We start from the raw sequence: 23,125 nt of genomic DNA on the forward strand, positions 1-23,125 counted from the left end.
GAGATAAACATAAACATAAATGAAATATTTTAGTTCCCTAAGTGTACTCTAGTAGACATATTGCGACTCCCCCCTTTTTTTCTCGGCGCGCAGCTGAAATACAACTCTTTCCCTAATTTGGGTGCGCTGGATTGAAATGCCTGTCTTTATCGAACTCTGGCATCGTAATGGGATAGCTGATTTTTTCATGTAATTCTGCTCTCTCAAGTGGTAGACGTCGAAGTCAGCAAAGTCCGCAAAGGTAGTGCTGATCCATTCAATTTAATATATTGACACAAACTTACGCATGAGTTTGCACCTTGTGTACCATCTACTAGTTCTTACCCAGCTATCCTAATGAAATTCGAAAAGAATCAACCCATTTAAGTGTTCCCTTTACAATATTCCTATAGAAAATATATACAGTAGGTGCCACGGTATCTTCCCTGTGGGTATATAGTATAAACTTCTGTTTTAGGGATGACTATGAAACTTTTATCCAGGTGCTTGACATTTCAAACTTGTTAACAGATCTTCTTTGCCTTACTCGGCTTAACATAAACATCCAAAGTAAGACAAGTATCAAGTTTTCAATTAATAGTATCTTGCCAAGTAGATGCAGTGTAACAAAAGTTTACGAAGCTTTCACTTCGTAGAGACTAATATTCTGCTTGAGAGTAGTTTCAGGAGCACTTGTAAGATTGGAAAAGTTGCTTCTAATTGCAATGAAACTTTCGGTTTTGAGATTGGTGCAAGTCGACTTATAAAGTTATTACCAATTATGTTCATTATTTCAAGCGTTAATCTAGTTTTATTCATCTTAGGTACAAAGAAATAAAATGGTTACATTTTAAGGAAAATGGTTACATTTTAAGGAAACTTCCTGACAGATACTCAGAAACAGATGTCAAAACTGTAATCAAGCTCTCAGCGTACTTTCTTAGGAGTCGCGTTCGATTGTTTCAATGGCATTGCCAATCCTTTGCTGGATCTCACCTATGCTTTTTGGTAATGGTGGTGTATACACTTTATCTTTGATTACAGAAAATAAGTACAGTGTTGTCCATAGATAATTTCAAAATTCATTTAGATTCTAGATAAAGATAAGATGAATAAGAATTTGCTTAATCTAGATTTATTGATTTATTGTCCCTCTCTTGTTCTGGACCCTCAACAGGCTTGACCCGCAAAATGGTTTTTAGATAAGATAAAGATAAAAATGCTTTGGTATTATCTAGATAAAGATAAAAATCGAGATTACTTTTATTTGAGGCACCTACTTACAAAATTTCATTTAAATATTTAACAAATAAAAAAACTGACTGCGCATGCGCAAAACATTTGTATCAATTTTCAAAGCGATCGGACGTTTCTACACCGTGCACACGGACAGACAGACGGACAGACAGCAATACAAAATTATAGACGATCGCGAGGATCGTTAAATAAAGTCGATGTCTTAACTAATATGTAATAACTGTTGCAAAATCCGCCAAGTCTCAGATACTAAAGCGACAGAAGAGGTAAAAGAAGAATCAATAGAAAACCGAGCAAAACGAAGTTAATGTATTGTATAGGTACCTATTAATTTACTTTTCATCATAACATCATGGACAAATCACAAAATGTAGAAAGATCAAACTTTAAATCCGATTACATTCGTATATTTTTATTTCACTGTAAAAGGTGCCGAAATCAGATTTAGTTCATTTCTTTGGAAGAGCGCAAAAGTTTATTAAATTTCAATGTAGAAAAAGGTCAGTTACGCTACTTTCGAATGTCAACACAATTTTTAAGCCGTTGGACATTGATAGAACTCCATTTGGGAAATGTGTACGTTTATATATCTCAAACTAGTTGGCATTGTAAACGTTAAGCTTCTACGCAGTCCAGAAGAGAAATTAGGATACAAGAATTAAAATGCAAATCGGGCTGAATATTGTTAATAAGTGAATTTGAGCAGAGTGCCGAATTCGAGTTACCCTCTGCACAATTCGAAAAATTTAAAGTTTGTATCGGTCGTTAATATCGCACCGAAAGAGCACCAGCAGCAAGTCCTCAATATTTGTCTACTTTATTGAATTTGTAGACATTTAATATCCGAAAAAAGTAAAAATCGCTCCGTTTACCAATTTTATTTTTCCATTTTTGCGTAGCGCGAGTATTGCTTTATCAAAAATGTCAAAAAGTCGGAAGGTCCGCCTGGTTGTTCGCTGGAACGGTTGCTCAAAAATGCTTTAATGTGTGAATTTGAAATGAAAATAGCACACAGAGGCCATGCCATAAGGAAGAATTGATTATGATCGGATTTATGGCTCAGTGGTAGAGCATTGGGTTATAAAAAGGTCGGGTGTTCGAACCTGGGTTGAGGTGAAATCTGTGGCGGAGATGGAAATTACCTTAGAAAGTAGCACACAGAGAGGCCATGCCATAAGGAAGAAGTGATTATATTTTGCGCTTCGGCGGTCGATTACCTGGGGCAGGATAAAAGTAACTCTGGGACTACAGCGATCCTTATGGCTTATAAAAAAAATGGTTGACTTAATTATTAGATCTCATATGGAAAAAAGGGCCAATTTTTTAATGAAAAGATAGGAAGGGGTTAGTCTGGGAAAAAAAAACGCTTGGCAGCGGAAAAACCGCCCCCAAACGCTTTCTCCGCACTAGAATGCTCACTCCCAGGCAAACAAAGAGAGACAGATCCACAGACCGATAAACCGATAGACTGACAGACGGACAGAAAGACTGACGGGCAGGTGAATATTGTTTTAGTCGTCTACGTATAGTCTAGATACGTGAAGAAATGTGAAAACTTGGGTAGATGATTTTTGACATCTTTTAAATAGTTTCCTCAGCGAATGATTCGGAAAATAAAAAGCGCTCGAGTTCCCAGTACCGAGCACACTTTTTCAAGAGAAAAGCTCGTGAGCAGTACCCAGATCTGCTCTGCTAGTTAAAAATTTTGGACATTGGAAGTTAGCGCCCGAAAACGCTTCAGTCAGAGGCCAACCAATTCGTAGGAAAAGGGGTATGCCACGGAGAAAGCGTTTGGGGGTGGGGGTCTTTCCGCTGCAGAGCGCATCTACCGGAGGGCATTTTTGTAGGGTACCGTTATCTTATTTATGTAAAATTATGGGTTCCTTAAGGTGCGAATAAACATGCGAGCATGTCGCGAATCGAGCACCGAACGAGCGGTTCGCGAACTGTTTTTTAGTTCGTTTTAAAGTTTTTATTTCGACGAGCAATGAGAAGCGAGCAACGAGCCGTAGGATAAACACACTTCGCTGCGAACAGCGACCAAACCTGTACCATTTGTCAGCTGTCTTCGCAGGTAAATTATTGTGAGTTAGCTATGAGTAGTCCAGCTATAGTGATAGCTTGTTGATCGAAAAAGAAAAGACAACGACGATGGGGTCGCACTTATCTATACAAAAAGCGACCCTTGCGTGGTTTTAGTCTACGGTGCTCGTGCCCCGTGTACGTGTACACACAGCTTCGAACCGCGCAAAAATAAGCCAAACGGCGTTGCGAGCGCAATACGAATCCCTTTGTGTTCGCTCAAAAAACCGACAGGAGATGGATCGCCGTGAGCGTCGAACGAGCGGTTCGTGAATAGCTCGTTCGCCGCTCAAAACCCCTGATTAATGCGCGAATTGCGCTCGCGAACCGATTGTTCGATGCTTGATTCGCGGCATGCTCGCATGTTTATTTGCACCTTTAAGACAAAATCGTCGTAAATCATACGTGAGTGCCGTTAAAAATGTCTCAAGTAAAATTTGAAATTGAATGCTTTTAAAGATGCTTATCTCTGGGAAATTTAAAGCCGTCAGTATTGCATGTATTTTGATACATTCATTGACAAGGGAACTGTTAATTAGTTTTTTCTTTCTCATTTAACGTTACTTTAGTTTCAAGACGGAAAAGCTCCCAGTGAATGAATTCAATATGAATATTTATAAGATCTGTTACTGTTGCTTAAATGTATCGTTGATTCTGCAAAAAAGAAATTCACCAACATGATTGGTTGGTTTTACGATGACACTGATCTCACATTTTACTCCGTAGCTTTTCTTTCAGGTGAATGTGTGATCAATTGTTAATTTTGAGTTCCTTTCGCTTATCCTCTTCTATATACTATTTTTCTCGATGAGTTTTTTTTTATTATTTTATAATTTCTCAACTGAAAAATAAAGTGACGGATCGTGCTCCACTACCAGAAGTACTCTATATATATATAGGGCCCATTTACTTCACTTACACTTTACAACGAGGCCCGAAGGTTTTAAAATGAACCATAAAGCTCTGCTATGCACGCCAACAAGGCAACAAGTAAGATAATCCCAAGATGCCAAGTAATGTCGCCTGCAATATAAACAAACGTAAATTACGGAATTCACACGGCCCTCTGCTGTTTTTGTAGGAACCTTCCCACCCGCGGTGTAAGAGACTTCTTTAAATTCCCACGGTGCTACCAATGAAAAAAAGGGGTTGAAATTGCAACTGTTCATAGAAGAAAACATTAGGCGGCCGTATTGAAGTTTGAGTGCTTACATTCGTATCTATTCTGAAAGTCAACCAGCTAAAAGTCATTAGTTACGTGTGCTCCATTTCAACAATGTTCTGCTGGGAATAGACCATGTATACGTAAATATCCTTATTTCGAAGGATCTTCTGGTGTTAATACAATTAAACTGACACGAATACATTTTTTTCACCTTTTTATGTGCAACCGTTCACAAAAAATTCAATACCTATATAAATTAACAAGCGTAGTCGACACGAACAATTGTGTTATTTTTAAAGGACTACTTAAAATTCGTGTTTTGTAGAGGGTCGGTTTTACATAATTAACATATACATGTGAATCTTTGCAGATTTGATTAAATTTATTGCTCACATTATCGCACCCTCGCTACGAGATTTTCTTTTATTGCTTGTGATAGCGTAATATTGCCATAAAAAGAATTTGGTTACCGTAAAAGGATAGTTCTCCTTATTTTTGAAATTGACAAAAACGCTATTCTTCTTACGTGTGTTAAGTCTAAATCTACGAAGGCGTAGAAGCGCCATCTATATAAAAAATACGATTCGGACTTTAAACGCAGAATTCTAACTTTAAACTCAACATTCTGACTAAACTCAGAATTTTAAACTTAGAATTCTGAGTTTAAACTCAACATTCTGAGTTCAAAAGTTAGAATTCTGAGTTTAAAGTCAAAATTCTGCGTTTAAAGTTCGAATTCTAAGTTTAAAGCTAGAATTCTGAGTTTAAACTTAGAATTCTGAATTTAATCTTAGAATTCTAACTTTTGATCTAAATTTAAACTCAGAATTCTAGCTTTAAACTAGAATTCTAACTTTTAGCTCAGAATTCTAACTTGAAACGCAGAATGTTTAGTTTAAACTCCACTAAACATTCTGAGATCAAAAGTTAGAATTCTGAGTTTAAACTTAGAATTGTGAGTTTAATGTCAGAATTCTGCGTTTAAAGTCAGAATTTTGAGTTAAAAGTCGGAATTGTGGTCGTATTTATTTTTTTATAGATGGCTTCTACGCCTTCGTACAAATCTACCAAATTTTAGCTAAATGCCTAAATTACATTTCACCATAGCATCATTTGGTAGAATAAACTTTAAAGTATATCTTTAAAAGAATAAATAATACAGAAAAGTACGTTAAATTAAATCCACACACTCCCCTGACGAAAAGAATGTTGTTACGTTAACCACATTTGCCTCTGGATTTTGAATTTAGTTAGATACGTTAAGTTCTTGCTGATAGAATATTCTGTAGGCATTTAAAAAATATTGCATATGTACGTATTGAATGTTCTAATTTACATACGAATATTTTAGGAACACTTTTTCAAGAGTTAGTGCAGGTCACGTATAGAAAGTGTTCAGGGTGTTTTTTCTGCGTCATTTAATTTCTGCAGAGCATTGTTTTCATAATGGGTTCCGGATGCCTGGAGACGAGATGCCGCAGTAACTAGAGTCAAAGTGGGTATCTTAATTGGTTTTATCTACTCCAAACCACTCAATTAGCGCGAGGTCATGCGGCTGTGTGAGCAATGCGGAATCGGCTTATTTGTGAAGTACGTGGGAATTGATTTAGTACCTTAGATTTTATTTAGTTGGTAGTTCAAAATGAAGAAACACGTAAATATGGCCGTGTTTCCTTGGTAAGGAGCCATTTTGTGGATGGTGGGGAATAAGAAAGAATATAACGGGCGATCAAAGATGAGTTTCCATGTAAACAAAAATTTCAAAGGCGACTCGACAGCAACTCATTTTTGATCGCATAGTATATTTATAGGTTCTAATCTTAAACTATGAAAGAGGTTCTAATAAAACAACCTTGATTTATAGGTAGGTATATTTTCTAGTGTGTTTTTCCAAAGCACTCTTCGCAAAAAATAAAAAGATGTATTTTTAGAAAAAACGTGACACTTAAGTAATAATGTCAATCGGAAGTGAATCAAATATTGAAAACTGTTGAATGAACTGAAAAGTGTTTAGAGATACCAACTTGCAAATGACTTCAAAACTGAAGCGCCGCGTTGTTTTGAAATCTTCTCATTCTCTTTGTGCTTTTTATGTTACCTCAAGCGACTTGAGATGTGTTCGCAATACAATCGACGAAATCGTTATATCGTACACAAAAGCCACTTGTTGATTTAGGTATATTGAAAGCTGAAAGTTACTCTGCACTTTTAGATTGTTTTTTGATCCTTGTTATATGTTTCAACACTCCTCTGCTGCAGGAAGACAAATACGTGTTAATATTCCAATTGACAATCTAGGGATTAACCTCAAAGCCTTCTGGAAATATAGAACGTCACTTTCTGCCGAGGTTTATTTCCACTTAAATCATAATTGAATTTTAGCATTTATAAACTTCAACTCCAAGCATTTCCTTCGTTTAAGCAGCTTAACGTTAAGCCTATTTCGAAGTAAATCCGTATGGGCTAACGTGCCTCTCAATATCTACACGGTACAATGTCAATTTTTTTGTTGTCGTTAAATCCTTAACGAATTATTATCTGCGTAATTACCCAGTGACAAACTTAATTTTGGTCCCGTTTCGGCCGTGCGTCGCAACTAAAAACGCGCGCAAACATTCTCTGCAGGATTTGCATAATTCTTTTGAACATGGATGAGATTAGGAGGAGCTAATACAATAGAAGCTCATTGTGGCCGTATTATAGCATGCTTATTCTCTCTAAGTAAGTATATGAAGCAGATTTTGGCTTTTAGTATTAGGATAGGCTAGACACAAAGCTGGCAAACAATCCCTAGGGAGATAATAAGGTTTTCGATAGTGTCTAATCGGCAGTCTCAAATTGGAAATGCTTATGTATAACGATACTTAATTAAACACCTTGCAATGTGAATCCGTTTATGAGGCGCTAAAGTTCTAACTCTAAACCATAGTGTAAACTTTACATTGTACCCTAAACGCTTTATTGAATTGCTACCTTATGTTCAGTAGTTGCACGTAATTTCTGAATGTTTTCATAAGCCAATCTACACAAATTGGTTCCGTTTAATAATCACGTAAAATTCTAATAATTACTATCTTGCATAAATTCATGCATAATTGATTTAAATTATTAAACGGATCCAAAAAAACACAGTTTAATTTGTACAATAATAATTTGAACAATACCTTTCTTAAGACATTGTTTCTTGAAGCCTGTGATTTCGTTCGCATAGAAAATTGATTGTTTTCCTCTGTGAAATGGATATTTCTTAAATTACCCAGCTCGGATAGAATGTGGATAGCCGTCCGAGTCTCAAAATTCTCGCGAAGATGGAAAACGAAATAGAATTTTTTTGGGATAAAGGACGGCCATACCATATAACCCAGACTAAACTGAGGGTACAGTTTATGGTTTTAACTAAACAGTAGTTATTGTAATACATTGGCGTCGTTTTTTACGTGTATTCTTATTTTCTTGTTTATGTGCCGCAATCCATGCGTTTTAAAGCAATCAGTTCTTTTCACACGTCTTTGCAAAATTTTGCAAATAAGGTACCTACATTACGAGAAAATACTTTATAAGGATCATGTGACCTTACTTTTTAGGCTTAAAATAACAACTTAGAGTGTAGGTTGACCTACAAAAAGCTATTTGAAGACAAATTCACTAAAATACAACTGTTAAACAAGACAACGGAGCCGGCCCTTATACATCTTGTATTAATTGCACGCAAAAAACAGTAGCCTGTATCAGTATTAACAACAACATGCCCTCAAAATTACGACAAAGCACGAATCGAGACAATGCAAAATTTACAATCTAATCATCACTAAACAATGCTGACTAAGCTTTGGATTTTAATCAGAACCAACCGGATTCAATACCGATTGCAAATTAATTAAGCAGCATATCAATCAAAAATACAGCAGCGAGGAAACAATGTAGGTACTTCGTGTAGCCTGAAAAGTTCAAAGCATTATGCTGGAAAGTGTTTGTTACATAATATACAATCGATTTTCATTTGAACTTCAGTATGTGTCTCGCAACCCTTTGACGCAACTCGTTAAAAAAAACGTCAAATTTAAATGAAGTACCGGAACCTAAAAAACAAACGATCAATCTAGACACTGTTTTTTACATTTCCACCATAAATAACGCGCTTTATAAAAGAACGTTATCTCAAGTTTAGGAATACCCAATTACGCTAAAGTGAAAATGTTTCTTTCGGTTCATTTATCTTCCGGAACAAATTTTCAACTTTTAGCATAAAGAGAAGAAAAGGGCTGTTTCTTTTTTATCCTTTGAATACGATGTTGTTCTAATTCGCGCGGCATTCATTTTAATGAGGTAGCTGTTTTTCGTTTTATGCTCCTGACAAAAATATTTATTGTTCCATTTTTGGCTCATCTCCGTATAATTAATAATCTCTGTGTAGAGTCACCTTTGACTTACTTTACTACTGGTCTACTATATGTATGCTTACTAACCTTTAAGCTGGTTTATGCATAAGCTAAATTTGTTGTGGCATTTATGTGATGGTGATCTAGTTTTATCGCTTCTTTTTTTGTGTCACAGCTAGTTACAACACAGATTTAAACATAAATCTATGGTTACGATTTGATGTCGCTGAAGCTAAAACTTGGATCGGAATTCGGATTCGGATTCACATTTGGCCAGTTAAGTTATACGGATTTATAATAAAAAGGGTGTAAAAAGCATTGTAGATTGTATAATTTTGTCCCTTTCAGTTTCTGAACCTGAAAAATCAGCCTTGACAGAAGTGTTTCATATTTTTTGCATGATTTTGCGAAAGTTGTTCTATCCTGTTACAAACATAATTGTAGAAGTTGTAAATCCAGCACCTATCTTCAAAGGGTTCCCTTACCATCCGAATTTGTAAAGGGACTTTTTGCAGAAGGGGTTGTTAAGTTAATCATAAGTTTTTGTGGCCTGTTAGTGATGTAATTATTATAAATAAGGAATCACAAATAAGGTAGGGGTAATTTAATAATTTATTTTTATTTGTTTCGAAAGGTCTTTGCATACCTTCGTAGTTGATTTATATTATGTAGCTCAGTTGTAGAGGATTGAGCTACAAAACCGGAAGTCGGGGGTTCGAACCTGGGCTGGTTAGGCATAGATGGGAATTACCTTAGACCAGTTTCGAGCTTTCTGACGGCTACTCCGAATTAGATTTTCGTGCAGTTTTCCTAATTCGTAGGGTAAATACCGGAGTAGTATAGAACAACTTAAGACCTTCTGCAAGGGAGCTTCTAAAAAGTATTATGCGGGTCATTCTGTAATTGGGCGTAAATTGTTTTCATTACGTTTAAATATGCGTTTTACGCCCTTTTTTTATAAATTCGTAATTAGGTAATAACTTAACTAGTTTTGCGAAACCGAACCCGAATCCCAAGTAACTTCGGCCGTTGAGTGAAAGAATCTTTCACTCAACGCTTCAGCGACATACAATTTGCATTAGAAACCAATTCGGGACACAGGTTTTGCAAGTATAGTGATCAGTCCGTACATTTGTGTTAAATTCATGACACGACAGTCTCGTGTAATCAATATATTCATTTATTATGGAAAATGTACGCGAATATTTTACAATTGATTGGGCTATCCATTAATAAATGCGATGGAAGCAAAGAGGCGCTTAAATAAATTATTACGATTCAAAATTTCCAATGAAAAAATGAAATACAACTGAACTCATTGATATTGGATAAGTGAACCCCGCTGAGAAGTTAACTTTGGTTTTCACATACAGATTCTAACGATTTGCGTTACGTTGTCCAGAAGTTTCACGATTGGCCAAAGAAAATAGTAAAAGAAAATGTTTGCAAATAAATACTGTGGCGGTGGTTTTTTTTATTTGGATTTAAGTTCTTGAATTTTTCGCAGAAATAATCGAAATGGGAATTTTCAGATACCTACGTTAATTACGGTCAGGAGACGTGCAGTTATTTGTACGTAGTTTGTTGTCAATAGTCTTTGTTCCTTAATTGCTTTAGGATGAACGATGACGCCTTAAATTCATATACAAATAGTAATATCGCGTTATTTTGGATTGTCTTCCAAGTTCCATGTCAAGTTCACGTTTGCCTTTATACAGAGGATCTTGACGATGCGCAGAAATCAGTGGTAAAAAAAAATCAAATCCAGTGGGGGTCGTAAAACTCACAGACAGAGCTGGGCAGTATGCGATTTTGTAAATACTTTTTAGTAACGGGCGATCAAAAATGAGTTGCTGTCGAGTTGCCTTTGGAAGTTCAAATTAAATACGATTTCCCATGTAAACAAAAGTTCCAAAGGTGACTCGACAGCAACTCATTTTTGATCGCACAGTATTCAAATCCTTTAAAGTATTCAAATACTTTGTAATTAAATACTTTTATGGAAGCAGTATTTGTATTTGTAACTCAAATACTTTCACAAATATTTAGTATTCGAATACTTCGCAAAGTATTTGGATACTTAACCTTCCTTTTTTTACCAAAATCGACTACTCCAAAATTTCTCGGGAAAACACTTTTAATCTAGTAGCCCAATTTGGAACTTTTTGAAATTATGGATTCTACAGACCACATTCTATAAGAAAATTTGTTTTCCGGGTCGATGTTAGACAATTTTTTTTTCGGCCCTCAAAAAAAGGCAGTATAACCTTCCTTTTTTACCAAAAATCGACTGCACCAAAATTTCTGGGGAAAACACTTTTTCTTATTAATTTTGGTGGGTAGAATCCAAAACAATTCGTACTTTTTCGATCAGACTTCTCAATCAAAAGTTATAGACAAGAAACCAATTTCGAAAGAAAATTCAAAGGGCTGTAATCTCGAGTATGATACTATGAATCAGGCTGCTAAAAAAACGTTTCCTCGTCTCGTAATTGAATTTGTCTATCCATCTAAAGAAAATTGAAAGGGTTGTAACTTTTGAACTAGTAGCCCAATCTTGGAACTGTTTTAAATTATGGATTCTACAGGCCACGTTCTATAAGAAATTTTTTTTTCCAGATCGATCTAAGACAATTTTTTCTTCGGGTCTCTAAAAAACGCAGTACTTTTAAGTTATTCAAATATTTGAGAACAATTTAGAAATGTTTAGGGAAAGTTTCCATTGTCACAAAATCAAATATAAAAATCCGATACAACTGAATACCGAACGATCCCGGAGTGAAACTTTTTGACTCGATAGTTCACGTAACTTAAAAACAATAGGGACCTTTCATATATCCTTAAGACCATGTGTACCAATTTTCAAAGCGATCGCACGTTTCTAAACAAACTATCATGCACAAGGACAAACGGATGGTCAAAAATGGATTTGTTCCAAAATCGCTAGGATTACTTTCAGAAAGGCGTACGTATTATGTGCACGACGTACGATCGCTTTGAAAACTGGTACACGTATTCTTAAGGATATAACTGGTATAAGAAAGGTCCTTTTACTCCCCTTAAATTTGTATATAACAATAGAAATATAAAAAAAGCTAACCCCATACAAAGTATACCTAACTTGATTTTTTAAGTAGTATTAAGACTTTTATGTCTTACTAACCTATAATAGCACATTTTATATCTGTGATACGCGGGCATAAAGTACAACTTTATGCCCTAGGGCATTAAGTATCACCATAGTAACTCATTTATACTTAATGACAAAACAAACAATTATTTGCAGGTCATTGCAAATTAGAAACGTCAGTTATTAATTGTCAATACCTACTAAATCACAAGATTGGCCTTGTTTCGTATAGTTTCTGGAACTTCTTGCTCATTCACGATGAATTGAATTATTTAAAATTACGTTTGACGTTTGGATGGTTTCAATCACATTAACAAATTCGAACCACGCATACTCGATCAAACATAATGAATTATTTTGTAAACGAATTTTGACGAAGAAAACTATTTGTAAAACATAAAATTGTGTATGTACCACGGGCATAAACTGATGTTTATACTCTCAGGCGACTAAAAAGCTCTCGGGCCATAGGCCCTCGAGCTTTTTAACTTGTCGCCCTCGAGAATATAAACATCACTATTATGCCCTTAATACATAAATAACTATTATCTAGTATACTATTTTAAATTTTTAATGTATTTGAGTGACAAGTATTTTAAGTAAGTTAAGGAAATACTTTTCAAAGTATTCGAATACTTTTTATAGTATTCGAATACATTCTAAAGTATTTGAATACTTATTTTTTAAAGTATTTGAATACTTTTCAATGTATTTGTATCTAGTATTCGCTTGTGCTGGACGTAAAAGTATTTAGTATTCAAATATCTTTGATTTGTGTAAAGTATTTACTATTTAGTATTCAAATACTTTTTTAAAGTATTCTGCCCAGCTCTGCTCACAGAAAAGCAACGAAACCGGCGGCGATTTAGCGGAAACTTCTGTGGCGGTGTAAAAGCTCCTTATAAACAGATTTACTCAAATGCGCAGGGATTGAAAAACTCTATGTTAAAAAGACAAACACAAGGTACTCCGAATACGGCCGGACAACAGATGTCACGGGAGCTAGCTGTTACTTTTTTTTTTTAATTTCTTATACATTTCTGACGAAGTCAATAATTTTTTTTCAAAAGAATTAAGTTCACTTCGTTTCTGTAAGGCGAAGAGAGGATGCGTCTATGAAGGTTACCATTGGTTGATTTAAGTTATATTATTGGTGGGGGTGATTTTGGAATTAATGAGGGAGTGGAGCGACAGGTAACTGTGTGTAATTATTACAAATGAAATTTACGTCGAAGCGTTAGTGAAGATTGGACAAGGGAATCCGTAGGGGGAGGCGTAACGGAAAAGAAAAACGGTTAGTCAGTGAAATTCGAGTAGCACGGTCAGTAGCCCAGTTATACAGTTCGGGTAAAGAAAATTAAGTTGGTGGCAATGACTATTCGTTAACAGAAAGCGAAAGTAGAGTCGTATCACGGCCCCATCGAAAATATAAACGGTTAAAACCTTACGAGTAGCCCTACGAAACTACCTCTTTTTAACTTTTTTGTTCTATCTTCCTCAGGAGAAAAATCTACACGATATTGGTACAAAGACCAATCTGGATTTGCAATAACTTAGAATGAATCGTACAGAAACTGAGCGAATTTCTGTGGGTATATAAATAGCGCGCTATTGTGCAATACGGTAGAGTGTTCCAATTGTCCAAATTAGAACTGCTCGAAGGGTAGATATAGACGTCGTGTAAATAAGGTAAACCGAATTTGTGTATTTGTATTTCAAGTTTGGAAGTAAACCATTGTGGAAAGCACAATTCATTGTCTTTATAACCTTGTAAAAAAGATGAACAGGAGGATGTAAAAAAGTTTTAAGTTTCAAATTTGTATTAAGTGCCGAGAATTTTATGGCTGGTTTATAAAATTTAAAATTTTCAATTTGTGTGTAAAACAAACCGACAGAGTATTTTTTCCAGGGGGAAATTTAAATTATTAAATAGAAATTTAAATTATTAAATAGAACGTAGCCACGTATAAGAACGTAGTTATAATTCCGGGATACTAGACGATTACACAATCATAAAGTAGATTTGTTGCGTGAATGTAGAGGAAGGTGGAACTTAATTGATTTACATTTCAATATACGAGGCGTGTTAATTGATTTTAGAAACATGGATAAAGGGCAATATTGCCCGGTGACTCGATTCTTGTTTTGGGAGAAAAAATCGGGCAGCCAAACCCATTGGATGCTGTGCACGGTGACTCTTCTCTTTCGATAGGGACCGTCAAAAATTGGTTGAACAAGTTTCAACGTGGTTGGGCGTCGGTTTTTGATGAGCCACACCCAGATTCATCTCAAAAGATCTCGTGGGTCATATCTTGCATGAAATTTTGAGCATGGGAAAGTTATGGGCGCTATGGGTGCCGCGTTTACTCACTCGAAACAAAAACCACAACTGTGAGGCCATTTCAGAGCAGTATTTGACGCTGTTTAAGCACAGTCCGAAGGACTTTCACCATCGTTTCGTGACCAACGACAAAACATGGATCCACTGGTACACACCAGAGACCAAGGAACTGTCGAAACAATAGATTTCACCCGACGGACCTGTTCCGAAGAAGGCGAAGACTGCCCCATCGGTCGCAAAGGTGATGGCCACCGTTTTCTGGGATTCACAAGGTGTGATCGACTACCTGGAGAAGAGCAAAAACGTAGCAGGGCGCTACTTCCCTAATTATTGGGCCGATTCGACGTCGATTTGCAGAAAAATGGCCCCATTTGACGAAGAAACAAGCGCTCTTCCACTCGCCACGGCTAAATTGGTGAAATTGGGCTACGAACTACTGCCCGATTCACCGTATTCTCCAAATTCGGCCCCGTGCAACTTCTTTTTGTTTCCAAACCTGAAAAAGTCACATGTCGGTAAGAAGTTTCAGTCAAATGAGAAGGCCACGGAGGCCTACTTTCCAGACTTCGAGAAAACGGATTTTAGACGGGTCAAAGAAGTTGGAGCATCACTGGGTTAAAATTTCAATAAAACGTTCAGGGATTTGCCTACCTGGGATGTAATCCCTGTCACAGTGACGAACTACCCTTAAACGAATTACGAAGTAGTTACTGGGTCACTTTTCCACGCGACGGTGATGGTCTTCTCGCCATAACTGTAGGGATAATTAACAAGTACGCAAATAAGAAGATACGAAACATAAAATTGCCGAACATGAACCAAAAAACAAAGACAGTTTTACCTCACCCCAAAAATATATACCCGATGTTCGGTGACGAATTGAAGAAATCCACCCGAACACTTGTTGCACCATATTATCTTCGACGTTCATTTAAATAATTATTTTTATTTGTTACAGGAATTGTCGATAAGACGTGGCTGTAACAGACGGTGGACCAGCTTACGCCAACATACAAAAACAGACAATCTTCGTCTGACAGAACCTTCAACTCCTTCTTCTGCGTCTACTACGAGTCCTTTCATTGACCCCCCTAGGAAAAGCAACTGGCAGGTTATTGAACATTTCGGATCGTCAAGCAAGGTAAACATTTATGTTCCACGCTGGGTGTCATTTTGGCCCATTAAAATTTTGACCCAAACTGTAAAAATCATATGTTAAATGGAATTAGATAAACACATATCGGCACTGTACGGCGCAAGTATCAATCGGTACGCGAAATAGCAGAGTACGACATCATCGAAAAAAATCATATAATCCGATCCGATCCCAATTGTAAATCTAAACCATCCGAGACACATTCATTTTTACTGTATTTTGTTGTAAAGAGATTCGATTTCTGTGCGCAACTTGTGCGTCTACATTTCATGCAATTTGTTAACAAAAATGTACTGCTGATTGTGATCTGCCGACCCCTTCAATTAATTAACACTGTTTTCCTATGTTACATTTTGTGAAACGAAAATAAAGGGAATGTGCATTATACCACGTAGAGGTTTTTTAAAAGCAATGCAGAAAATTTTATTTTGACCGAAGCAGAGCCATTTCCATTTGATTTGAATATAAAAGGGATCGAAATAGCGTACTTATATTGTTCTCAGTTTGCAGAAAATGAGATATTTCTTTTTCAATTTTGAAGAGTTTCGGATTGTGTCCTTTATACACAAACTTATACGTGGCAGGGTCCGCGACGTAATAAAATAAGAGTTTGCATACAAGCCCCGAAGATAATCTCCAAGCTCAAGCATATATACAAAAATATTGACAAGAAAAGCGCTCCGTTAGCTGTTTTATTGCAATAAAACTTTAAAGTAATGTGTGTCTTGGGAGACAATTTTGAAAATTCGCAACTGTCTGGGTAGTAAAAAAACCACTCGGAAAGTTTACTATGTCTTTCTACAAAGTTTACAAAATAAAAATTCGCATCCGACCCTTATCCACTGCACTTACTGTCCGAAACTAAATCAAAGCGATGAATAAACATAGAAGCACTAAAATGCGGTCAACACTCTCCAAGCAAAAGTGTTAATGAAGCAAAACAGAAAATATAAGCGAAATTTTGAATGCCGTATAAATAAAACAAACGGTGTTAAGAGTGTAAAAATTGGGACATTAATGCGTGGTTGACCCAAGCACTCTGTAATTTTTAAAGTCCATTAAAGTATAAAAAAATTAAAGGGGTAGCGTATAAATACTTAACGGGGTTAGGAATTAAGTGACTACTATAAAGTGGATGTTGTGGATATTGGGTTGGGTGAATTATAAATAGTATTACTAAGGGATTTTTCAAGTTACGGCTTTTAAAATGTTTCTGTGGGTAAAAAGTGAGTTCGAAAACGCACATGTAATGTCCCTCGAGTAGAGTATGCGAAAGATCTGATAGGGTCGTATAAAGCGTTTTTCTTTTATAGCTTTTTTATTCATTCCTATACGCTTGCGGGCTCGCTTTAGAACACAAATTGGTATTTTATACCCCTTGTTTAGCAAGTATGAGCGTTAGGTTTATGATTTGTCTATTTGCAAATAAATAATGACCGCAACTCGCATTTACTGAAACAACCCTCTAATAAATCACAATAAATTGAAGATTAGTAAAAAACTAGTCTTCGTCCATACACTTGTTCCGGTGTAAAACTAAAAGTGTCTAACAAAACGCTTGAGCAAGACGTTTTTGTCAATGTTAGCAGCGCATTTCGTTTTTGTGGCTGTCAAACAGAACCTCGGTGAACTGTTTATTGCATCTATCCATCGATATCGACAGACGGGTTAGTACTCAGGTGGTTTGATTCTGATACATTTGGGAAATTCGCTTCATTTCTAAGTTTTTTCCATTGGGATATTCTTAGTTTTTGATTTGTCGGAGATTCTTTTAGTAGGATTTGCTTCGATTTTCAAAGTCAGCGTCAGAACAAGAAAATTGATTTAAAAATTACAAAAGTCCTCGTATGTGCATCGATGAGACTTCAGCGCATTTTTGGCGTGACGGATCAGTATTGCATTAGCAATCAGTATTTTATCAGAAAATTTTAATTATAAAATAAGGTTTATGCAAACATATATTTCTTTATTAATTTTCACGAACTCTAATAATAATTGGACGATGGTATGAACAGTACGACTCGTAAACCGAACAATCAACAGTGTAGTTGACCAGTTTGCCAAAAACTCCGTCAATTATTGTTCCGCCATTCGTTGTCACTGTTCGGGGAGAGATGATCACTATATTGAATTTCTCTTGAAGAAATTTCTCTACCCGATTTCCGACAGTTAATGGGAAATTAAAGTCTCCCATAATCAAGACGTCTTCAGTTGCCTCAATGAAATCCCCGATCTCCGATAACGCTGCAATCAACAAGTTGTTGCCTTTACTAGGAGCATCAGTGGTTCAAATTTCAAAGAAATATCTCCATAAATAAGAAAGTTGGCATTGCGCAGTCACTGCGCATGCCTACACATAATTTTTTACTATTTGCGAAATGTTTGCCTTTACTAGAAGCATCTGTGGTTAAAATTTCAAAGAAATATCTCCATAAATATCCATCATAGAAGAATTACGGAAAGAAGTGGATGTATTAAAATCCAGTAATATTGACTTGATAAAGTTATTATCAGCAAACGCGGGAAAGAACAATGTGCTAACTGTAAGTAAAGCTAAGCCAGAAAAAGTGGCTCTTAAATTTAAACAACGAAGTGAAAGTGTTCCTAGTGACAACGAAATTGCGACTAACAGTACAACAGCTTGCGATAAACTATCTAAGGTCGGTACAAGTGCAACAGGCACAGATAAAAGTCGCTCCGTATCTAAATCGACAAATAAAAATAATAACAACAAGGCCCACAACAACGTGGTTATCGGAAAAGCTGAAACTTGTGCTTCTATTGCGGGCTTTACCGCAATTCAAAAACGCGCTTGGGTTTATGTAGGTAGGGTAGCTCCTGCAACAGAAGCAGCACAAATTAGAGATTATTTGATGCAAAAATATGCAAAAAATAATTTTGAAGTCGACCAGCTACCGAAACGAGATGACGCTCGCAGTGTTGCTTTTCGAATCGGTGCGGACCTGGATTTAATGGACGAGCTGTATAAAGCAGAAAATTGGCCCAGCGGCGTAATAATTAAACAATTCCGATTTTTTCGGAAGTCTCAACCGGGACAATTTTAAACCAACTACTAACTTTAGAAACAGGGGTGACTACTCTATAAACCTTTTCTACACCAAGACCAACATTCAGTGTATTAGGAATAAAATTAATATTCTAGAATCTTATTTATGTGACAAAAACTATGATATTCTTTGTTTTACCGAACATTGGCTAACGAAAAATGAAGTGGTGCACTCGCTGATAGACAATTATGTAGTTTCATCTATATATACACGACAAAGCCACATACATGGTGGCACAATAATCATGCTGAAGAATAATATTGACTATACTGATCTAAATTGGGTAAGTGAGCTATCTGTGGACATGCACGGCGAAGTGTCCGCCATACAGCTTCTTAAACACAATCTATATTTGTTATGTGTATATAGATCTCCGAATGGAGATATACAAACTTTCATGCAAATACTTCAAAAGGTAATTGATAAAATTAACTGTCAAAACAAAATAGTTATCTGTGGTGATTTTAACTGTCAGTTTGATAAAAAAGACAAAAATTGTGATATGTTGTGTGACTTAATGGCCGCACTAGGTTTTTCTTACATTATTCATACTAATACAAGGAAATCAAACTGTATCGATAATGTGTTTGTAAATTATAACTTAGACCTGTTTAAGTCAGAAGTAACTACGTTAAGTATATCAGATCATAATCAAATTATTATAAAAATTCCGGTGGAGAAGGATGAAAAAGCCAAGAAATGGAAGACAATACGTCCATTTACCAATAATGGCAAGCTTGCCTTTTATAATGCAATTCTTAATTTAAATTGGGAGTTCATTAACGACAATGAGTGTCAGGGTGTTGATAACACATTTAATATTTTCCATGATAAATTTATATCCTGCAGGAATACCTGCTTCCCTGAGAGGAAAGTGAAAGACAATAGAGACCATAACGCAATACAATAAACTTATCAAAAATGCTAAAAGGACATTTTATGATGAGATTATACGAAAAGCAAAAAACTCAACTAAAACAATGTGGAATATAGTTAACAATAAAAGAAAGGTAAAAAAATGTAGTGCTTTAAATCTTAACCCAAATAAAGTAAACACGTTTTTTACCACGAATATCCAAAAATTATCGAATACCAGGAATAACGATGGAAATCCACAAAACTCATATCTAAGTAATATACACACTGGTACCTTACCGATATTCTCATTTGAACCAATCTCTTGTATTAAAGTTAGAGATATTATTACATCATTATCAAACACACACAGACAAGACACCTATGGTCTAAATATTCAATTAATCAAGCTTGTTATTGATATAATTATAATACCATTAACAAAATTACTGAATATGAGCCTACGGGAAGCAAAGTTTCCAAGTGCCTTAAAACAAGCCCTGATTGTACCAATACACAAGAAGGGCAATAAGAACGATTTAAATAATTACAGGCCAGTAGCACTTCTGCCAGTCTTTTCTAAGATATTTGTAAAAGCGCTTTGCTTACAAATAGCCGAATTTTTTGAAATTAATAATATTCTTAACAGTAAACAATATGGTTTTAGAAAACAATATAGTACACAAAGTGCTATTATTGATTTTACTGAAAATGCTTTACGTTGCTTTGAGGAGGGGAAATACATGGTGTCTACTTTTTGCGACTTGAGTAAGGCATTTGATAATGTCAAGCATGAAATCTTAATACAGAAACTCAGAAAATACAATTTTGACGGTAAAAGTATAGGTCTAATACAATCCTATCTCGAAGGTAGATCACAGTCTGTCAAAATTAATGGACAAAAATCAGACTCTTTGAGGATCAATGTGGGTGTTCCTCAGGGGTCCGTTTTGGGCCCTATCCTTTTTTTAATTTACCTAAACGACCTTTCTCTTAATGTAAATGCTGATTTCAGATTTTATGCTGATGATACCACAATAAGCTGCGAAGGTTACATACTGGAGCACACGTTAGAAACAAATAACATATTGCTCGAAAAAACTGAAAAATGGTTTAACGCGAATCAACTGTCTCTCAACATGGCAAAAACGTACACCTTGATAAATTCCTTGCGCCCCATAACACGCAGTACAGACACACATAGCGTACAATTTTTAGGTGTTACTATCGACGCACATTTAAAATGGGATCACCAGGTTAATACAGTGGCTCAAAAACTTGCCAAAAATATATATACCTATCTTAAAAGTGTTGCAACATGAGGTATCTAGTAAGGTACTGCAATCTGTTTATTTTGCTCTCTGTCATTCTGTAATGTCTTATTCTGTACTTGCATGGGGTCACGCAGCAGATAGTCATAGGGTATTTAGTCTACAGAGAAGAGCGGTAAGAATTCTAGGTCATGTCGGATACAGAGATAACTGTAGAGATTTGTTTAAAAAATTCGAAATCCTTACTTTTCCGTCACTATATATTTTAGAATGCGTTCTATATGTACATACCAGGAAAGACCAGTATACAACATAGAGATCTACACTCTCATGACACCCGATCAAAAAATAAGTTGTACACAAACCAATACCGACTAACAAGAACCCTAAACAGTCATTGTCGGCAATCTATTAATTATTATAATCATCTTCCCGACAAAATAACAACTTTGAAGTATGATAACTTCAAACGTACAGTAAAGAAGTGGCTAATCGGAAAAGCATTCTTCTCTACCAGAGAATTTTTAGAGTCTAAATGTTTTGTTTAAGTGTGTTATATCTGATTGTTATCTCTTGCTTATTGTGACGTGTGTAAATACTTTATGTATATTCAACACAAATAAAAAATATGAAATATGAATATGAATAAGAAAGTTGGCATTGCGCAGTCACTGCGCATGTCTACACATAATTTTTACTATTTGCGAAATGTTTGCCTTTACTAGAAGCATCTGTGGTTCCAATTTCAAAGAAATATCTCCATAAATAGGCACACATAATTTTTAGTATGTGCGCAATGTTTGCCTTTACTAGAAGCATCTGTGGTTAAAATTTCAAAGACAAATCTCAGTAAATAGGAAAGTTCGCATTGCGCAGTCACTGCGCATGTCTACATAATTTTTACTATGTGTGAAATGTTTGCCTTTACTAGAAGCATCTGTGGTTAAAATTTCAAAGAAATATCTCCATAAATAAGAAAGTTGGCAATGCGCAGTCTGCGCAAAATAGAGAGTGCAATAAAACTGTCTGAAATGGGCAAATATAGACCATAGCAGCTATCAATTAGCGAAAACCCGAAGTCTCTAGGTGTCCCAGGGGCCGAGATCTCGATGGAACGGACGGACGGACGGACGGACGGACGGGCGGACGGACAGACGGAAACACGAGCACATAAGCGTTACCTCAACTTCGTTGTGTTACGCTAAAAACCGCTCAGACCTGGATACGATATTTTTAACCAAAATTATACCACAAACTGTAAAACTCATCACCGTGTTATGATTTTGATTAGTTTTCACCTTGAAGTAGTTATCCTAGATAAGTCATATTAGTGACCGTAGTTAGGCAATGCCAAAAGTATATTTTATAAAAAAGCCATTCCTCTACGTCAATCGGATCGGCTTAAAATCGATATACGCACGGACAAGTTTTCAAGCGGCGTTAGTTATTTCGCAAATTCTAATTAAACGCAACCACTACGGGCTTAATGAATGTCCATTGCGCCAATAACTCGACAAGACGGAGATAATGCAAAAAACCGGACCTCTCTACGATGTCTAGATCAAAAGTTTTTCAATCCGCCCAGCCAGCCAGCCAGCCAGCCAGCCAGCCGGACAAAGTGAAATGATAAGCTCCTTTTTGTTACCAAAAATGCGCTAAAAAGGAGAGCTTCGAGTACCTAACTACAGGGCTATAATAGTACATTGTCTACAACTAGGTATAGGTATCTATATTATCTGTGCCAAAAGGTATTCCGTAGGGTATTAATACATTTTGGGGTAGAATTTGTGAAAAACAGTGCGAGATTTCCACACCGAAAGTTGCAGTGTATGTATCAGTTAACAGGTCAAAAGCGTTGAAACAAAATTCACGCAAAATGGCTATTAACTTGATTAGAAAAACTTTCAAACGCATTAGTACCTTGATGTCCAAGAAGTAGATTTCATGAATAACATATATCCTTGTAACTGCTTGGTAACAAAGGTTGAAGACCCCACTTGCATTAAATAAAACGACAATTAATGTTTTTTTACCCACGGCTAGTCCGGTAATAAAAAATATTCTTATACCCCTTACCTTGCGGAAGTTTGGCCTATATTTAAAATTCATTGTCTGGTCATGTTGAACGACCCTTAAGGCTACAACCTAAAATATTTTCAACGAAATTGGAATTTTTTATCAGGGTGATTTATATCAGAGTTGCATTTTTTAATGGAACTCCCGTATATTATTATTTATTTCGATTCCTTGGTCAATTTTAGTGTGACTTTTTGCATTACACATGATATATCTAAAATTAGTCGTTTAGCCGAAAGTCGTCGTTTTTTCAAAAAGTAGATGTCCAGTAAAAATTGAATATCGCAGTTAAAAATTATAAACAATTGAAATTATAAAAAATTTACTCCAAATAAAACAAAACAAAAACTCAAAAACCATAAAAAT

The 23,125-nt window shown here is 35.8% G+C and overlaps 1 protein-coding gene across 1 annotated transcript in view; it reads left to right on the forward strand.

The window, feature by feature from the left end:
* Positions 1 to 23,125, forward strand: part of LOC116171961 (adenylate cyclase type 5-like) — a gene marked incomplete at its 3' end in the record, with an annotated part of 85,539 nt that overhangs the window by 57,880 nt on the left and 4,534 nt on the right. The window contains 1 exon segment of the mRNA XM_031489023.1: positions 15,292 to 15,474. Coding sequence (XP_031344883.1) covers positions 15,292 to 15,474 — 183 coding nt within the window.

Source organism: Photinus pyralis, unplaced genomic scaffold (assembly GCF_008802855.1).
Source record: "Photinus pyralis isolate 1611_PpyrPB1 unplaced genomic scaffold, Ppyr1.3 Ppyr1.4_LG5, whole genome shotgun sequence".
Classification (NCBI taxonomy): Eukaryota; Metazoa; Arthropoda; class Insecta; order Coleoptera; family Lampyridae; genus Photinus; species Photinus pyralis.